A 14,049-nucleotide genomic window follows, 5' to 3' on the forward strand; every position below is an offset into this window, starting at 1 on the left:
GTAGACTCCTGGAGCCATAGAGTTGAGTAAGAAACTCTATGCCTGGAGCAGAAGTCGGCGCACTGTTGGTGCGCGCCAACGGTACGAACGGCGCGTGGCTACGAGAAGCCGATGGAATAATCGCAGGAGTGACGTATTGAACTTATATATAAAGTCCAAATTAGCAGGAGAAACCATAGGGTCATTTTTTTTACCTACACTGGCTACACTGGTGTAGCAAGTGTATAATGAAATCAATAAACACTGGCTACACTAGTGTAGCCAGTGTAGGTAAAAAAAATGGTCCTAATGTATATGGCGCACTATGTAACAATGTGAATTAAATGCATGAATGGTCTTCATTTGTAGAATGTACGTGCCCGCGGCCTGTTACTATTTACAGCGTGTTCGGCAAATAAACGCACTCCGTAGAATGCACCTCACAGATAAATCGGTCAATCTTTCGCGCTCAAACTTCTCACAGAATTGGGATTAGGTCTGCGGAATTGCTTTATACCACATTTGTTCAGGGTATTTGCCTAAATCGATAAAAAAAAACGTCGGATATTCGCATCGACAGCGGCGACGATAAAACGAAGCTGGCTGCTCTCTCAGTGATTGCACCGGTGGCGCCATCTTGTTCGTCGGCCGCGGAGATTCAGCCAACGAGTGCTCCGCAGATGCACCGAAACCCCTTGCAGTTCTCGGCGCTCGGCCAGATGGAGCCATACGACTGCGACCCGCTTTTGAACTTAGGAACGGCGAACTAAATGGGCAGCAATAGACGTTAGCAAGAAAATGTTGGAATACTGTGAAAGTATACTTTGAGAGGCAATGAGAACAACTAGTTTATATACAAAACTTAGCAATAATGAGTAAATAACCAAAAAGAAATTCGGAGCCCTTTAAGTCTGCTTACGTGGAGGAATATTGCGAGAGCATGCGTTTTGAGGAAAGGAAAGGGCGCAGTAGAGCTCAGATCTTCACATATCTCAATTAAGCACGCAACTGAAGGTGCATGTTCATTGGTCTGAACCCCTGTTGCAAGCTGGCCTCTAACTTGACTAAAATGTACAGAGAATTCCGTTTTTATGTGCGGGAATTTAAAAAATTCCTGTGCGCAAACTACTGGCCTAATCGAGAGCAAACTTCGCTCACGGGGTAGCATATTATGGTCTACGTTATTTGAGATGTAATTAAACGTCGGTACTTGCCTGCATTTCCTGAAATTAAGAAGAAACTGCTGTCAACTGCGGGTAAAGCTGTCGCAGACGAGAGCTATACGCGAGCCGAGCAGCTGGTTTAGGGTGCCTCGATGCGCGCGCGCTCCGTTAGAGGGCGCGCGCGCATCGAGGCACCCTAAGCTGGTTTGACAGGGCGCGCCATCTGCCGGAAGGCGACATTCGACGAGCAGACGAGCCGGGACGTCGTTTGCCTCGTCTTCCGGCAGATGGCGCGACCTGTCAAACCAGCTGCTCGGCTCGCGTATAGCTCTCGTCTGCGACAGCTTTACCCGCAGTTGACAGCAGTTTCTTCTTAATTTCAGGAAATGCAGGCAAGTACCGACGTTTAATTACATCTCAAATAACGTAGACCATAATATGCTACCCCGTGAGCGAAGTTTGCTCTCGATTAGGCCAGTAGTTTGCTCACAGGAATTTTTTAAATTCCCGCACATAAAAACGGAATTCTCTGTATAAGCTACTTGCAAAGAGAAATGCTATGACACGTACGAAATGCTGTTCCACAAATGGTTGCTAAAAATTTTGTTGAAGAATGTATTCGGGAATGCTGCCACCATACTGACGTCAAACAGTGATTTCGTCTGCAGCTGCTACATCTGTTGCTTCGGCGGACGAGGTTTTGCACTGCGCATTTCTCTCTACCATTACTCCTCTCTGCTGTCTGCATGTGGCAGCGAATGTCAATCATCTCGAGTGCGACGTCTTCACTCTCCAAATTAAATTCTGCGTCAACCTGTCACGTCATATGTCGCACGTTAGAGGTCTGGGTTCATTTGACTTCAATATGTGCTTTTGATGATATGAATTCTTATGACGCAAGGGCATCTGCGGCTAAATAGTGCCATGGAAGGTGTTTTCTTCTACTCGAGGTGGGATCAAAGACCCATTTTCCAAGCTTTTCACCCTAAAGAAGCCGAGCACCAGACCAGGGGAAAGCTTGTACCCATTACCCCCGCGGCACTGGGGATCGAACCCCGCACCTCCCGCATGCGAGGCGGATGCTCAAACGAACACGGGTCACCGCTGCAGTCTATCCCCCCGATGCTCTTCGTTTTTATTAAATTTTCTTTTGATTCTGACGTCTCATGACCGAAGACGTCACAGGGGACCATCTTCCGGCGACACATTTTGCGGACACTTCCAGCGTCAACATAGCCTTCTAAATAAGCTTTCGCATTAATAAAATGCAGCTAAATAGAATATCACATAGAAGTCTACAAGATGACAAGGAAAACCTCTTGTAGTAGACAGATAGCGTCGCATTAGCCTAGGCAAGAGAGGCTTCTTTCGGATGGTTATATAAAATCTTGGTTACATTTGGTATAGACTTGGTGTAGATGACTTGGAGATTTCTACAAGCACTTTTTGTGTTTTGTGGGCATGGCCGATTCACTGTCAAGCCTGTACTCGTTTGGCATGCGTGACATTTACACACTATGCCAAGAATTCCAAGTTTCACCTGTAATACAAAAATGGAAGCTTTCTGCTCAAATTGATCACAGAAGTTGACACCACTGCCCGGACAACCTGCTCGCCGTGTTGGACTAAATCCCCTTAATGTTTTTTGGTCTGATGAATTACGGACGACCGATCACTACAAGAATCCACCTTTTATAGGCCTGGTGGCAAGTGAATTGTTGGAATTCCCAATGTTTCTCACGATCTAAATAGCTTGAATTCCACGAGAACAAATGGTAAACACCGAGAATTATCGGAAAACATCAATCTTATATTTTCGATATTTACTCATTATGGCTATGCTTTGTACTTAAACGTTGTTCTCACTGCCTCTCAATGTATACTTCCCCAATATTCCAACACTTTCTTGCTAACGTACATTGATCCCCAATTTAGTTTGCCGTTTAGTCGGCGTTAATATTTTTCTTTTGCAGAGCGGTTGATGTGTCCACCGGCAATGTGAGCCAGTTATGAGTCTTTCCCGAGATCCAGTGAAGGGTATAGAAAAGGGATAAGGCTAGACTGGGAACTGGACTGTTTAATCTTATTCGCAGTATAAACACTTTCTTGGTTTTGAGGAAGGGAAGGCGCCTAACTGGCTCATTTTGTACGCCTTGTTATGAGCTAAGCAGACGCTGATATCTCCTGTGTTATTTAATAAAGCCATGAAATCAACGAAATTCTTTAAATGCTTCACAAAGTAAGAAGAAGTTTCTCATGCATGCATCACATGCACAGGGCTGACTAGGAATCTGCCTGTATGATACTGAAGCTGCACAGTATTTCACATTTGGGCACATATGACAAGCTTTATTAGCAAAGAAATCAAAACACTCCAAAATCACTGCCACTGATAAATGAAGGAAAACAAAGCACAGCTTACAAGACAAACAGCACGAAAATTATAACATGTTCTTATATCCTTACAAACTCTACAGTATTTCCACTTTGCCAACCGACTTAAGAAGATGCAATTGGGAAGCTTAGACATTTACTTCCGGGTTTGAGTTCTTTGCTGCCCATACTTCTCATCCGCTGCTGTGCCTCAGTGGTTAGGGCGCTTGGTTAGTTAACCGCAGTTCCTGGGTTCGAACTCGGCCGCATTTCGATGGAGGCAAAACACTGGAGCTCGCACCGCGCGCTGTGGCATGTCAGTGCACGCTAAAGAACCCCAGGTGGTAAACTATTCCACAGCTTTCCATTACACACCTCTCCCCATCCCTTTTCTCTTCCCTTATGGTGCAGTACAGGTGTCTGTTGAGATGCCAGACAGATACTGGGCCATTTGCTTTCCTCAAAAACCAATTTTTTTTTTCTTTTCATATCTCTCCTCCTTGCTCTGCAACACTGAAGCATCCTCACTAACACATGTTATAAAAAAGCTGTGCCATAATTGTCTTCTTGTGATCAAGGCAAGGGAAGCAATAACCGTAGCTGTGGACAATGTCATCTGTCGCCTTCTCATAAGCATATCCCTCTTTTCAGAATTCTTTCGAAATTCTGCCTCTGGAACCTGATGAAAGTCAAAAATCGACTTTTTTGGAAGCTCCAGCCCTCCACGAGACTTGCAGTTTACCAGCTTTGCATCTGGCTTGTCAATGATCTTAGCTGTTTCACTGAGACCAATCCTGTATGGTGCACATCACATGAGCTTTAGCAACTTGTGGCACATGACGCTCGTCACATAGTACACTAGGCAGTCAATTCCCTACGAGTGGGCATAAACATGGTTGAATACGTGTTCACATTCGATGTCACTTGAGATGAGAAAAATGAGTTTCGCATTCAATGCTACAGTTTTGCTTTCCTCTGGCTTGCTGTATTTAAAGGGGCACCACGATACTTTCCTTACTGCCGAATTATACATTAAATTCGCCATGTGTTCCATAGATCAGTGAAAAATGGATTATTGAAATTGGAGGATGCAAATAAAAGTTATTTCACTTTGAAAATTCAAATAAAGAGACCAGACGAAAACGCGTTTTACAATTGCCCAGTACTGATAATGGGCACTACCAATGAGAAGCGCGCCGGCAAGCAAGCAGTGGAAACTTGCAGGCAACTGTTGCTTTGCCGGGCAGCCCACAGTCGCACGTTTGGACGGCGTCATCCCCCGATGACGCGCCATAGACAGGGCAGGGGTGACGAGGTCAACAAACGAAGCTTCCCCATGTTTCTTTGAAGACGTTGTAGGTCTTTTGTCTTTATATTTACAGAAGGCAAAACACAGTGTTGTCCGCGTGCCAGGTTCCGTTTCCTGTTTTGTATTTTGTTATCTGCTTTCATATTTCTGCAAAAAAGCAGACGATTCACCTGTCAATAGTATGTAGTTATCAGCCTGGTCATACAGTTTGGTGTGTGTGTTTGCACATCAATAATCTGGGAATAAAAAATGGTGCTCAAAACGATTTCAGCTTTTATTTTATCAGAGAATGAGATTTTTTTTCGGCATCTCAACACAATACAGTAGAAATGCACAATACAAAATACACAAGCTCAATACAAATTATGCAAACCTGCATTTGACTTTTGAGCTTTACCTTGAACTATTGGCAGCGCGGCAGCTTCAAATACTTCTGCCGCTTCCTTTGTCCTTGACGCTCTCTGTTCACACCTTTTGCAAGGAATCAACATCGTAAAAGAATGTAAAACTTAAGCACAGTTGCCAAAAAGTATTTTTTCTGTGTTCGGGACACCCTAGCTGAGGATATGTCAAAGAGTGCAGACACTGCGCAAACTCCTGCATACTGTCTTCGTGCAGCTTATTTTTACTGAAAAAGGCAGTGAATGCATCCTCCATGACCCTTGCAGCCTTTGCTAGCTCATCAGTGGGATAAATTAGCCCACGGTTATCAAAATGAGCTGTCAACCAGGAGTCGTGCACATCTTTTCTGGTGGTGCACAACAGGGCTGCGCACTGGCTTGGCTGCGCGGGGCTTTGCACTGGCTCTATGCCACTCCCACAGCAAAGGACCATTGCAGAAACTGTCTGTACCAGCAATTCTGCCTCGCTACGTGTTGTCAGCACCTGCTTGCTATGCTCCCTTCCTCGTAAGTGCACAGTGGCTAAAACAGTCCCTAGTGACGAACAGGACTGTAACTCATTTTAAAAGCTGTGCTTGTCTCTTTGAGCAACGAAAGGACGGAGACATCAGGGGAGCGAAACTGAGAGAAAACTGCCCTTTGAAATAGGAATAGGATCCGCGTGTAGTGGAAGCGCTGTTTTCGAATCAATTTCGGCCCAAATTATGTTGACACTGACAGTACAAATTGGTCTTGCAAGTAAAATATTCAACCCAGAAGGAAGACAACTTTGCATATAGGTGAATAATTAGCTGGAGGTTTCAAAAATCACAGTAAAAAAAAAAGCGATGTTTTGACAATTTTTTGGCTTCCTAAGACCTGTGTCCCCCCTTTACAGCCTCCAGCTTCTAGTGGGGGGAAACACTTAAGCAGGACCCAAAGAGGGCATGTAAAGTGCAATTTCAAACAAGAAGCTTCTCAACAAGGATACCAGATAATGCAACTACTGGCAAAGGTTAGCTGGACTAGCAACACGTGCCACAGGAATGTTGTCAGCTGGTAAGTAAGAACAAGATAGCTAACAAAACATGTTCTAAAAGAGTGCCACAACTTCACTCTTCCAGCTGTGATAGTCGCTTTGACTTTTTTTTAACACCGGTTGTTAGCAAATGCCTTTGGGCACAAGTCACACGACATTGTTTTTTTTGTGCTTGTGGTTCCGCCGCACATGTCTCTTGAGGTGTCCATTTTGTGCAAAGACCATAGGGCACAGCTCGCACTGGTATGGCCTCTCCCCCGTGTGGGAGCGGAGGTGGACTACCAAAGCGCACTTGTCATTAAAGGCCCGGCCACAGTGCTCGCAACTGTAAGGACGCTCACCCGTGTGAATGCGCATATGGACGACCATATGGCTCTTCACGGCAAAACCACGGCCACAGTAGTTGCAACTGTAAGGACGCTCACCCGTGTGAGTGCGCATGTGCTTGGTTAAACTCACCTTTTCTTTAAAGGCACTGCCACAGTGGTCGCAACTGTAAGGGCGCTCACCTGTGTGAGTGCGGAGGTGTGACACCAAGGAACTGGATCGTGCAAAGGCCTTGGGGCACAATCCACACTGGTGTGGCTTCTCCCCTGTATGGGAGCGGAGGTGGACTACCAGGCTCGACTTATCTTTAAAGGCGCTGCCGCAGTAATCGCAACTGTAAGGACGCTCACCCGTGTGAGTGCGCATATGGACGACCATACGGCTCTTCAGAGGAAAACCACGGCCACAGTAGTCGCAACTGTAAGGATGCTCACCTGTGTGAACGCTCATGTGCTTGACCAGGTGGAACTTTTTAGCAAAAGCACTGCCACAGTGGTCGCAACTGTACGGACAATCACCCGTGTGAGTGAGCTGCATGTGTCTGACTAGGACCCCCTTCTGTGCAAAGGCACTGGTACAGTAGTCGCAGCAGTATGGACGTTCGCCCGTATGGGTGCGGATGTGAGCTTTCAGATCGCTTCTCCTTTTGAAGGCTTTGCCACAGTGGCTACACTCATGCAGTTTTTTAACCTTGGGTTCATCCTCGCGGTTACCCCCACTGGTAGCAGCAGCTGTCGTGCCGCGGCTCACAGGGCACATTTCTCCAGGCGAATTTTGTCCAGAAGCGTCTTGTCTGCTGTCTTCGGAGGTCAAGCCTGCGTGTGAACACCAGAGTAATTTCAATATGATGCAAGGTTGGCCTGGCCTGGTGCTAGGTTCTTGAGATAGTGAATGTGAATGGCAATGCTGCGCTAGATTGCGTAAAGTCAAATTTAGAAAGTGGGCTTTCTGCAAACCTTTTCTGCTCTGAATTCAAGATAAAGATGACAAAATTTCAGGTTGCAAATAGTTCATCGATAGGACCAAAAACAGAAGACAGCTTTTTTAAAAACAAGTTAGCACTGAGTTATAACCTGCAGTACAGGAGACTGGAGCCATTAACTGGTGGTTTGGTGTATGGGGTTTAACGTCCCAAAGCGACTAAGGCTATGAAAGACGCCGTAGTGGAGGGCTCCGGAAATTTCGACCACCTGGGGTTCTGTAACGTGCACTGACATCGCACAGTACACGGGCCTCTAGAATTTCTCCTCCAAAGAAATTCGACCGCCGCAGCCGGGATCGAACCCGCATCTTTCGGGTCAGCAGCCGAGCACCATAACCACTGAGCCACCGCGACGGCCGGAGCCATTAACTATGCTACATTTACAATAAACACTTTATGTCCGTTTCCATGCACATCAGACTAAAACGAAGAAAATGTAACATGTACGGTTCACAAATTCCATGATGAAAAAATTGTCCGAGTGGCTACTAACCTCTCCACAACGGCAAAATATTCAAGTAAGAAATTTCACATACAACCACAAGAATATTTGCTGTTCAACAGTGAGCAGTGCAGCATTTGAAAATTAGCCTAAATTTTCAAAGCTAGTGCTTTCCCAACAAACCTCAAGCTAAAACATAGATCAGCCCTCTCGCTGCCTCAAGAAACTGCAAATAATCATGCAGACCTACAAAGTTATTTTCCTTGCTTTGTTTTTCGTGCCGTCAAAGTGACTGAGCCCTTCTTGCTGTGGTACTGCCAGTTTTCATTACCAAATCAGCAGTGCACACAAAACAATGCGAAATCAGTGCCTACCTGACAAGATGATAAACTGAAGTGCATCTGGCAGTCTAACTGCTCTAGCTCTTGGGCCAGGCTTGCCTCACTACATTAAAGTGAATTAATCATGATCAGCTTGCAGGTACGCGGGGGTACCCAAAAGAAACCGGACTTATTTTTGTTTGAACTTATTTGTTCACATTTTCAGCACAGACCTTCAATATCCTTCAAAGTACTCTCCACTTACAATGATACGTTTGTCGAATCTTTCATTCCATTTTTCAAAACATTGTTTAAATTCATCTTTTGGGATTCTTGACAGTCCCTCCGTCGTTTTTTTCTTCACCTCAGCAACATCAGCGAAACGCTTTACATTCACCTGTCTTTTCATTCTACAAAACAAAGAAAGTAGCACTTGGCAAGGTCGGGTGAGTATGAAGGTTGAGGAACAGAGGTCATGCCATTTTTGGTCCGAATTTGTCGTAGAGACAGGGCTGTGTGAGCAGGGGCATTGCCATGGTGGAAAAACCAGTCACCCGTCTGCCACAAATCAGGCCGCTTCCACCAAACACTGTTGCCCAATCTTTTCAAAACATCCAAACAGAAAGCCTGGTTAAATGTCTCACCCTGCGGAACAAATTCTGAATGGACGACTCCTCTCACGTCGAAAAAACAAATCAGCATTGTTTTGAGGTTCGGTTTCACCTGACGAGCTTTCTTGAGGCGAGGTGAATTTGAAGTTTTCCATTGGCATGACTGTTGCTTTGATTCAGGATTTAATTCAGGAACACTTGAGTTGTCCCCATAGCATCGTCCTTGAACATCTTTCTGAATATTTCAAGAGTTTCTGTTCCACTTTTTCCGAGAAAGAATCGGAATTTCACCGGCGCACGCTGTTCACGAAAATCAGCCATTGCAAAAACGACACTCACACAAAACAGTCGTCACTCTAAAACTCTGCCTAAAGTAGTCTGACCTCCTTCAGCGACGGCACTCGGCTTACTGACTCTGAAATGTTCGTTCTATGCGCTCCTAGCGGCAAAACGCGGTACCACAGAAGCTGTGCCGATTCAAAAAATTAGTCCGGTTTCTTTTGGGTACCCCCTCGTATTCAGCCAGGTTTTACAGTTCGCTAGGGGCAGAAGTTCGAAGCGCACAAATGCCTTTGTCTTGCACATATGGCACTCATTGGCAGCTCCTGGAGCCCAATGCACTGACTCTCAACAAGCAGGACAAATAAGCGAATGAATCTGCTTCACTGGCGCAACTGTCTTCAACTCAGGCCATAGGTCGGCACACTCACTCCCGAGTGCCCTCGTACTGCCTCACTCACACTCACGTCTGTGAGTAAGAGTGAATGGTCGCGAGTGTCAGTGGCGGATGCGAGTGTGGGTGGTCATGAGTGTGAGTGGAGTGAGTGAACGGTTGTGAGTGTCGATAGTCATCAGTGTGAGTGAGTGGTCGTGAGTGCAAGTGAGTGGATATGAGTGTCGGTGGCAATGAGTGTGAGTGGTTGCGAGTGTGAGTGGACGTGAGTGGACGCGACAATGAAGTCGGTCCCTATGTTTTGTGATGACGATACCGGCTTAGCTATTTTCATGTTGTTGACAGCTGAGGGAAGCAAATATTCACTACTGATGGTGCTAGAAGAAGCATAAGGCATCATGCTGGTGTCTTTGGACAACCGAGACAGAGGATTCTGCTGGCACGGGAAAGGCAACCTTTCTTTGCTTTTGTGGTTCACTGTTGGCATGGGCACAGGCCTTTTACGGATGCCATAAGCCGCTAGGAGTTTTGCGAGATCCTTTATCAAATTTTGCATTGCCAATACTGAAAATATAAATAGAAGTCTCTTGCCACACTTCTTGCACGATTCTATCTCAAATACAAAGATTTGAGGTGGGGGGGGAGGGGATCGAAGGTGACTTTTCTATTTTTTGACTTACAGCAATGAAATTTGGCAGACTGGCTTAAAACAGCCTCAAACAATCAGATATAAAGTTTCAAGGAGTGTACGATGGAGGGATAGTTGGTAATGCATGAACTTAGAACGAAAACCACGCAAAGGACGATACACAGAGAAGAAGTAGACAGGACGAGCGCAAGTCCTGTCCTGCAGTTGCAAGTCCGCGCTCGTCCTGTCTACTTCTTCCCTGTGTATTGTCCTTTGCGTGGTTTTCGTTCTAAGTTCATGAAGTTTCACAATGACAGCTTCAGCAGTTTCCCTTTTATCATTGTTTATATCGCCACTGATTGGTTCGTACGGTGGAATGGCCTGACCTAACCCAGCTCTTGAACTGCACAAGCTTGGCTCAAGCCCGGAAACGACGCGAATAATCCTCTGGTACGTTGTGCCAGAGGATTATTGTTTCTATCAAGTACTTGAGCGAGCCCAGCATCTCAAATCAAGCATGTGGTTTTTATTTTTGGATGCATAGCATCAGACATGATGATGCCTTTGACGCAAAAGGAGACATCCAAAATGATAATATTTTATGTTTCAATTTGCGCCAGAAATGGCTGTCTCGTGCCGGTGGTGATAGTGAAGCACGTGGTGCTGTGCATTGTTTGCCGCGTCTGGGTTTGCGATAAAAGAATGTGCATTGTGTTTTTTTTTTCTGCCCTCACCACAACTGCAGAGGAGGGGGTGAGTCACACTCGCTACCCAGCGGGATAAGGGGAGCCGGACAGCGGAGGATTCCGAGAATACGGGAAAGGTCAAACCCCCTCCGGAAACGTATACGTCAGATGGCATCCCACTGTGCACGTTCTTGTGGCAAGGCAGATCCACATCGTGTGTCTGTTGACAGCTTGAGGCGTGGTCAACAGGACATTAACACGCTAGCTGCAGGCATAAAGACAGTTTGTAAGTGACGGTACTGAACAGATGGGCCTTGAGGTGGCTTTCCTCAAACCTGGATCAACCAGAGGTTGAAACAACCTGCACCAAGGGAAAGCGAGAATGTTCGCGAAGCTCGCGGGAGGAAGGGAGAATCTTGATGGTGGAAAGTGTACACATTTGTACAGATTTTGCCGAGATGAGTTATCTTCTTTCCAAAATCATTTATTGGCTATTTTGCCCTTTCCCAATTGTTGATGTTTTCCTTTCCCCAATGATTTATTGGGTGGATGTTAGTGCAGTTACCTTGCCGGTTACTGTTACACTGCTGCTTCAGCGACGCAGTGACTGCCTTCCTCTGCTGGTACTCATGTGGTGAACAAGGGAGGGGAAAGGCTCCGGGTGCTTGCGAACATTCCAACAAGAGGACTGCCTTCGTCTGGGTGAAGACAAGACCTCGTGTGGAAACGCTGGCAAGCACCCTCAGGCTTCTGCCGATGTTTTACAGATTAAGATAAAAACTACTGCTGAATAATATCTTGTACATTTTGCAATTCCATCACATGGAAATAAATGCTTTATAGTCATTCCTCATCTGCTCCGTTTCGGGTGTAGGGGCCTAGGTAAGAGGAGGTTGGGGGTGGGGCAGTGAGCTGAAACTTGGCTCATTCGCATGGAGAACCCTGCGTACGCCTATAGACACTCTTCAAAAACATGCCTAAGCATCTGAGCTAACGCTAAACAGGCAATCATCGTCTCAGCAGCAAGCGTGGGAGCACACGTAGCATTGGGTGCACGGAATATGCTTGACGCGTGACCACTTCCTTCGAGCATCGAAACTGTCAAAATTGGCCAAAGAGACCGACAAAGCACCGGACGGCTCACCACCACATCTGTGCGACTCAGGCTATGCGAGGGGAGCCACGAGGGCAGTCGGCCACGGCAGTAAATCTCTCATCTCCTCCGTTGTCAGCAAACAAGGAAAGAGTGAGGAACGTGAATGAGAGTGAGTGAATGGTTATGAGCGTGAGTGAGTCATTGTGAGAGCAAGTGGTGATGAGTGTGAGTGAGTGGTTGCGAGTGGATATGAGTGCGAGTGAGTGGTTGTGTGTGTCAGTGGACATGAGTGTGAGTGACTGGTTGTGAGTGCGAGGTCATGAGTGCAAGTGTGAGTGAGTGCTTGTGAGTGCGAGTGATGATGAGCGTGAGTGGTTGAGTGTGAGTGGTCATAAGTGTGAGGCTGAGTGAGTGGTTGTGAGTGCAAGTGGTCATAAGTGCAGGTGCGAGTGATGATGAGCGTGAGTGGTTGAGCGTGAGTGGTCATAAGTGTGAGGCTGAGTGAGTGGTTGCGAGTGCAAGTGGTCATAAGTGCAGGTGCGAGTGAGTGCGAGTGATGATGAGCGTGAGTGGTTGAGTGTGAGTGGTCATAAGTGTGAGGCTGAGTGAGTGGTTGTGAGTGCAAGTGGTCATACCGTATAAACGCGTGTAAGGGCCGCACTTTTTTTTCCAGATTCGGGAGCCAATTTTCGGGGTGCGGCCCATACACGCGATTTAGAAAAAAAAAATTTTTTTAAGCAAAAACACAGCAATCGGGGAATGAACGGCATTTATTCTGGTGCACGCTCATCCCAAACGAAGCCGCGCAGCATGTCCGCTGTCAACGCGTAGCCGTTGTTCCGCATTTCCATCACTAGCAGAGCAGTTCCGGAAACTCGCACGGCTCGCCTCGGAAAGCGCGTTTTTTGCAGCTTGTGTTTCTCAATGCACCCTTTTGATTGCACGGTCATCGGACGCACTTCTCGGCCACGTCGAGTTCCCTGCCCGCCGCACGCTTGCCGCGTTCGAGAGCTAACTCCCAGCCGTGTAGCTGATAAGGTGCTTACTCGGCGGCAGCACGCGAAAGCCACAACTACTGCGAACGCGCTAATCCGCCATAAAAGGCTGGAGCTGGCGATACTGATGCTGATTAGATAGCAAGAAGGGGGGGGGGGGGGAAGAAAAATGGACGATGATGATGGCTGCGGCCTCGGGCGCCATCCATGGACGGTTTTTGGAAGCTCTTGTGCGCGTGCTTGGCCTCCGCGATCGAGCGCACCGTTCGCAGCCGGAGCCGATCGCGGAGGCCACGGCGCGTGCATTTAGAAGGCTATTCCCGCCTGGGTCATGGAAAGTTCGGGTGCGGCCCTTACACGGATTTATTTTTTTTTAAACATTGCCTTCGGGAAAACGGGGTGCGGCCCATACACGGGTGCGGCCCTTACACGCGTTTATACGGTAAGTGCAGGTACGAGTGCGAGTGATGATGAGCGTGAGTGGTTGAGTGTGAGTGGTCATAAGTGTGAGGCTGAGTGAGTGGTTGTGAGTGCAAGTGGTCATAAGTGCAGGTGCGAGTGATGATGAGCGTGAGTGGTTGAGTGTGAGTGGTCATAAGTGTGAGGCTGAGTGAGTGGTTGTGAGTGCAAGTGGTCATAAGTGCAGGTGCGAGTGAGTGCGAGTGATGATGAGCGTGAGTGGTTGAGTGTGAGTGGTCATAAGTGTGAGGCTGAGTGAGTGGTTATGAGTGCAAGTGGTCATAAGTGCAGGTGCGAGTGAGTGCGAGTGATGATGAGCGTGAGTGGTTGAGTGTGAGGCTGAGTGAGTGGTTGCGAGTGCAAGTGGTCATAAGTGCAGGTGCGAGTGATGATGAGCGTGAGTGGTTGAGCGTGAGTGGTCATAAGTGTGAGGCTGAGTGAGTGGTTGCGAGTGCAAGTGGTCATAAGTGCAGGTGCGAGTGAGTGATGATGAGCGTGAGTGGTTGAGTGTGAGTGGTCATAAGTGTGAGGCTGAGTGAGTGGTTGCGAGTGCAAGTGGTCATAAGTGCAGGTGCGAGTGAGTGCGA

General features: G+C 47.1%; 1 protein-coding gene across 5 annotated transcripts in view; it reads right to left on the reverse strand.

The window, feature by feature from the left end:
* Window positions 1–3,463: 3,463 nt before the first annotated feature.
* LOC149347001 (cytosolic endo-beta-N-acetylglucosaminidase-like) overlaps window positions 3,464–14,049 on the reverse strand; it is a 30,294-nt gene continuing 19,708 nt past the window's right edge. For 4 of the 5 annotated variants that reach the window (XM_089586817.1, XM_089586816.1, XM_089586815.1 and 1 more), the window contains one exon: window positions 5,075–7,385. In XM_089586817.1, coding sequence (XP_089442943.1) covers window positions 6,391–7,385 — 995 coding nt within the window. In that variant the 3' untranslated portion in view covers window positions 5,075–6,390. Of the gene's footprint in view, window positions 4,972–5,074; window positions 7,386–14,049 lie in introns of those variants that run through there. The other variant, XM_089586818.1, reaches the window with a different exon arrangement.

This window comes from Amblyomma mixtum, chromosome 4 (genome assembly GCF_055824585.1).
Source record: "Amblyomma mixtum isolate Tamu chromosome 4, ASM5582458v1, whole genome shotgun sequence".
Taxonomy (NCBI): Eukaryota; Metazoa; Arthropoda; class Arachnida; order Ixodida; family Ixodidae; genus Amblyomma; species Amblyomma mixtum.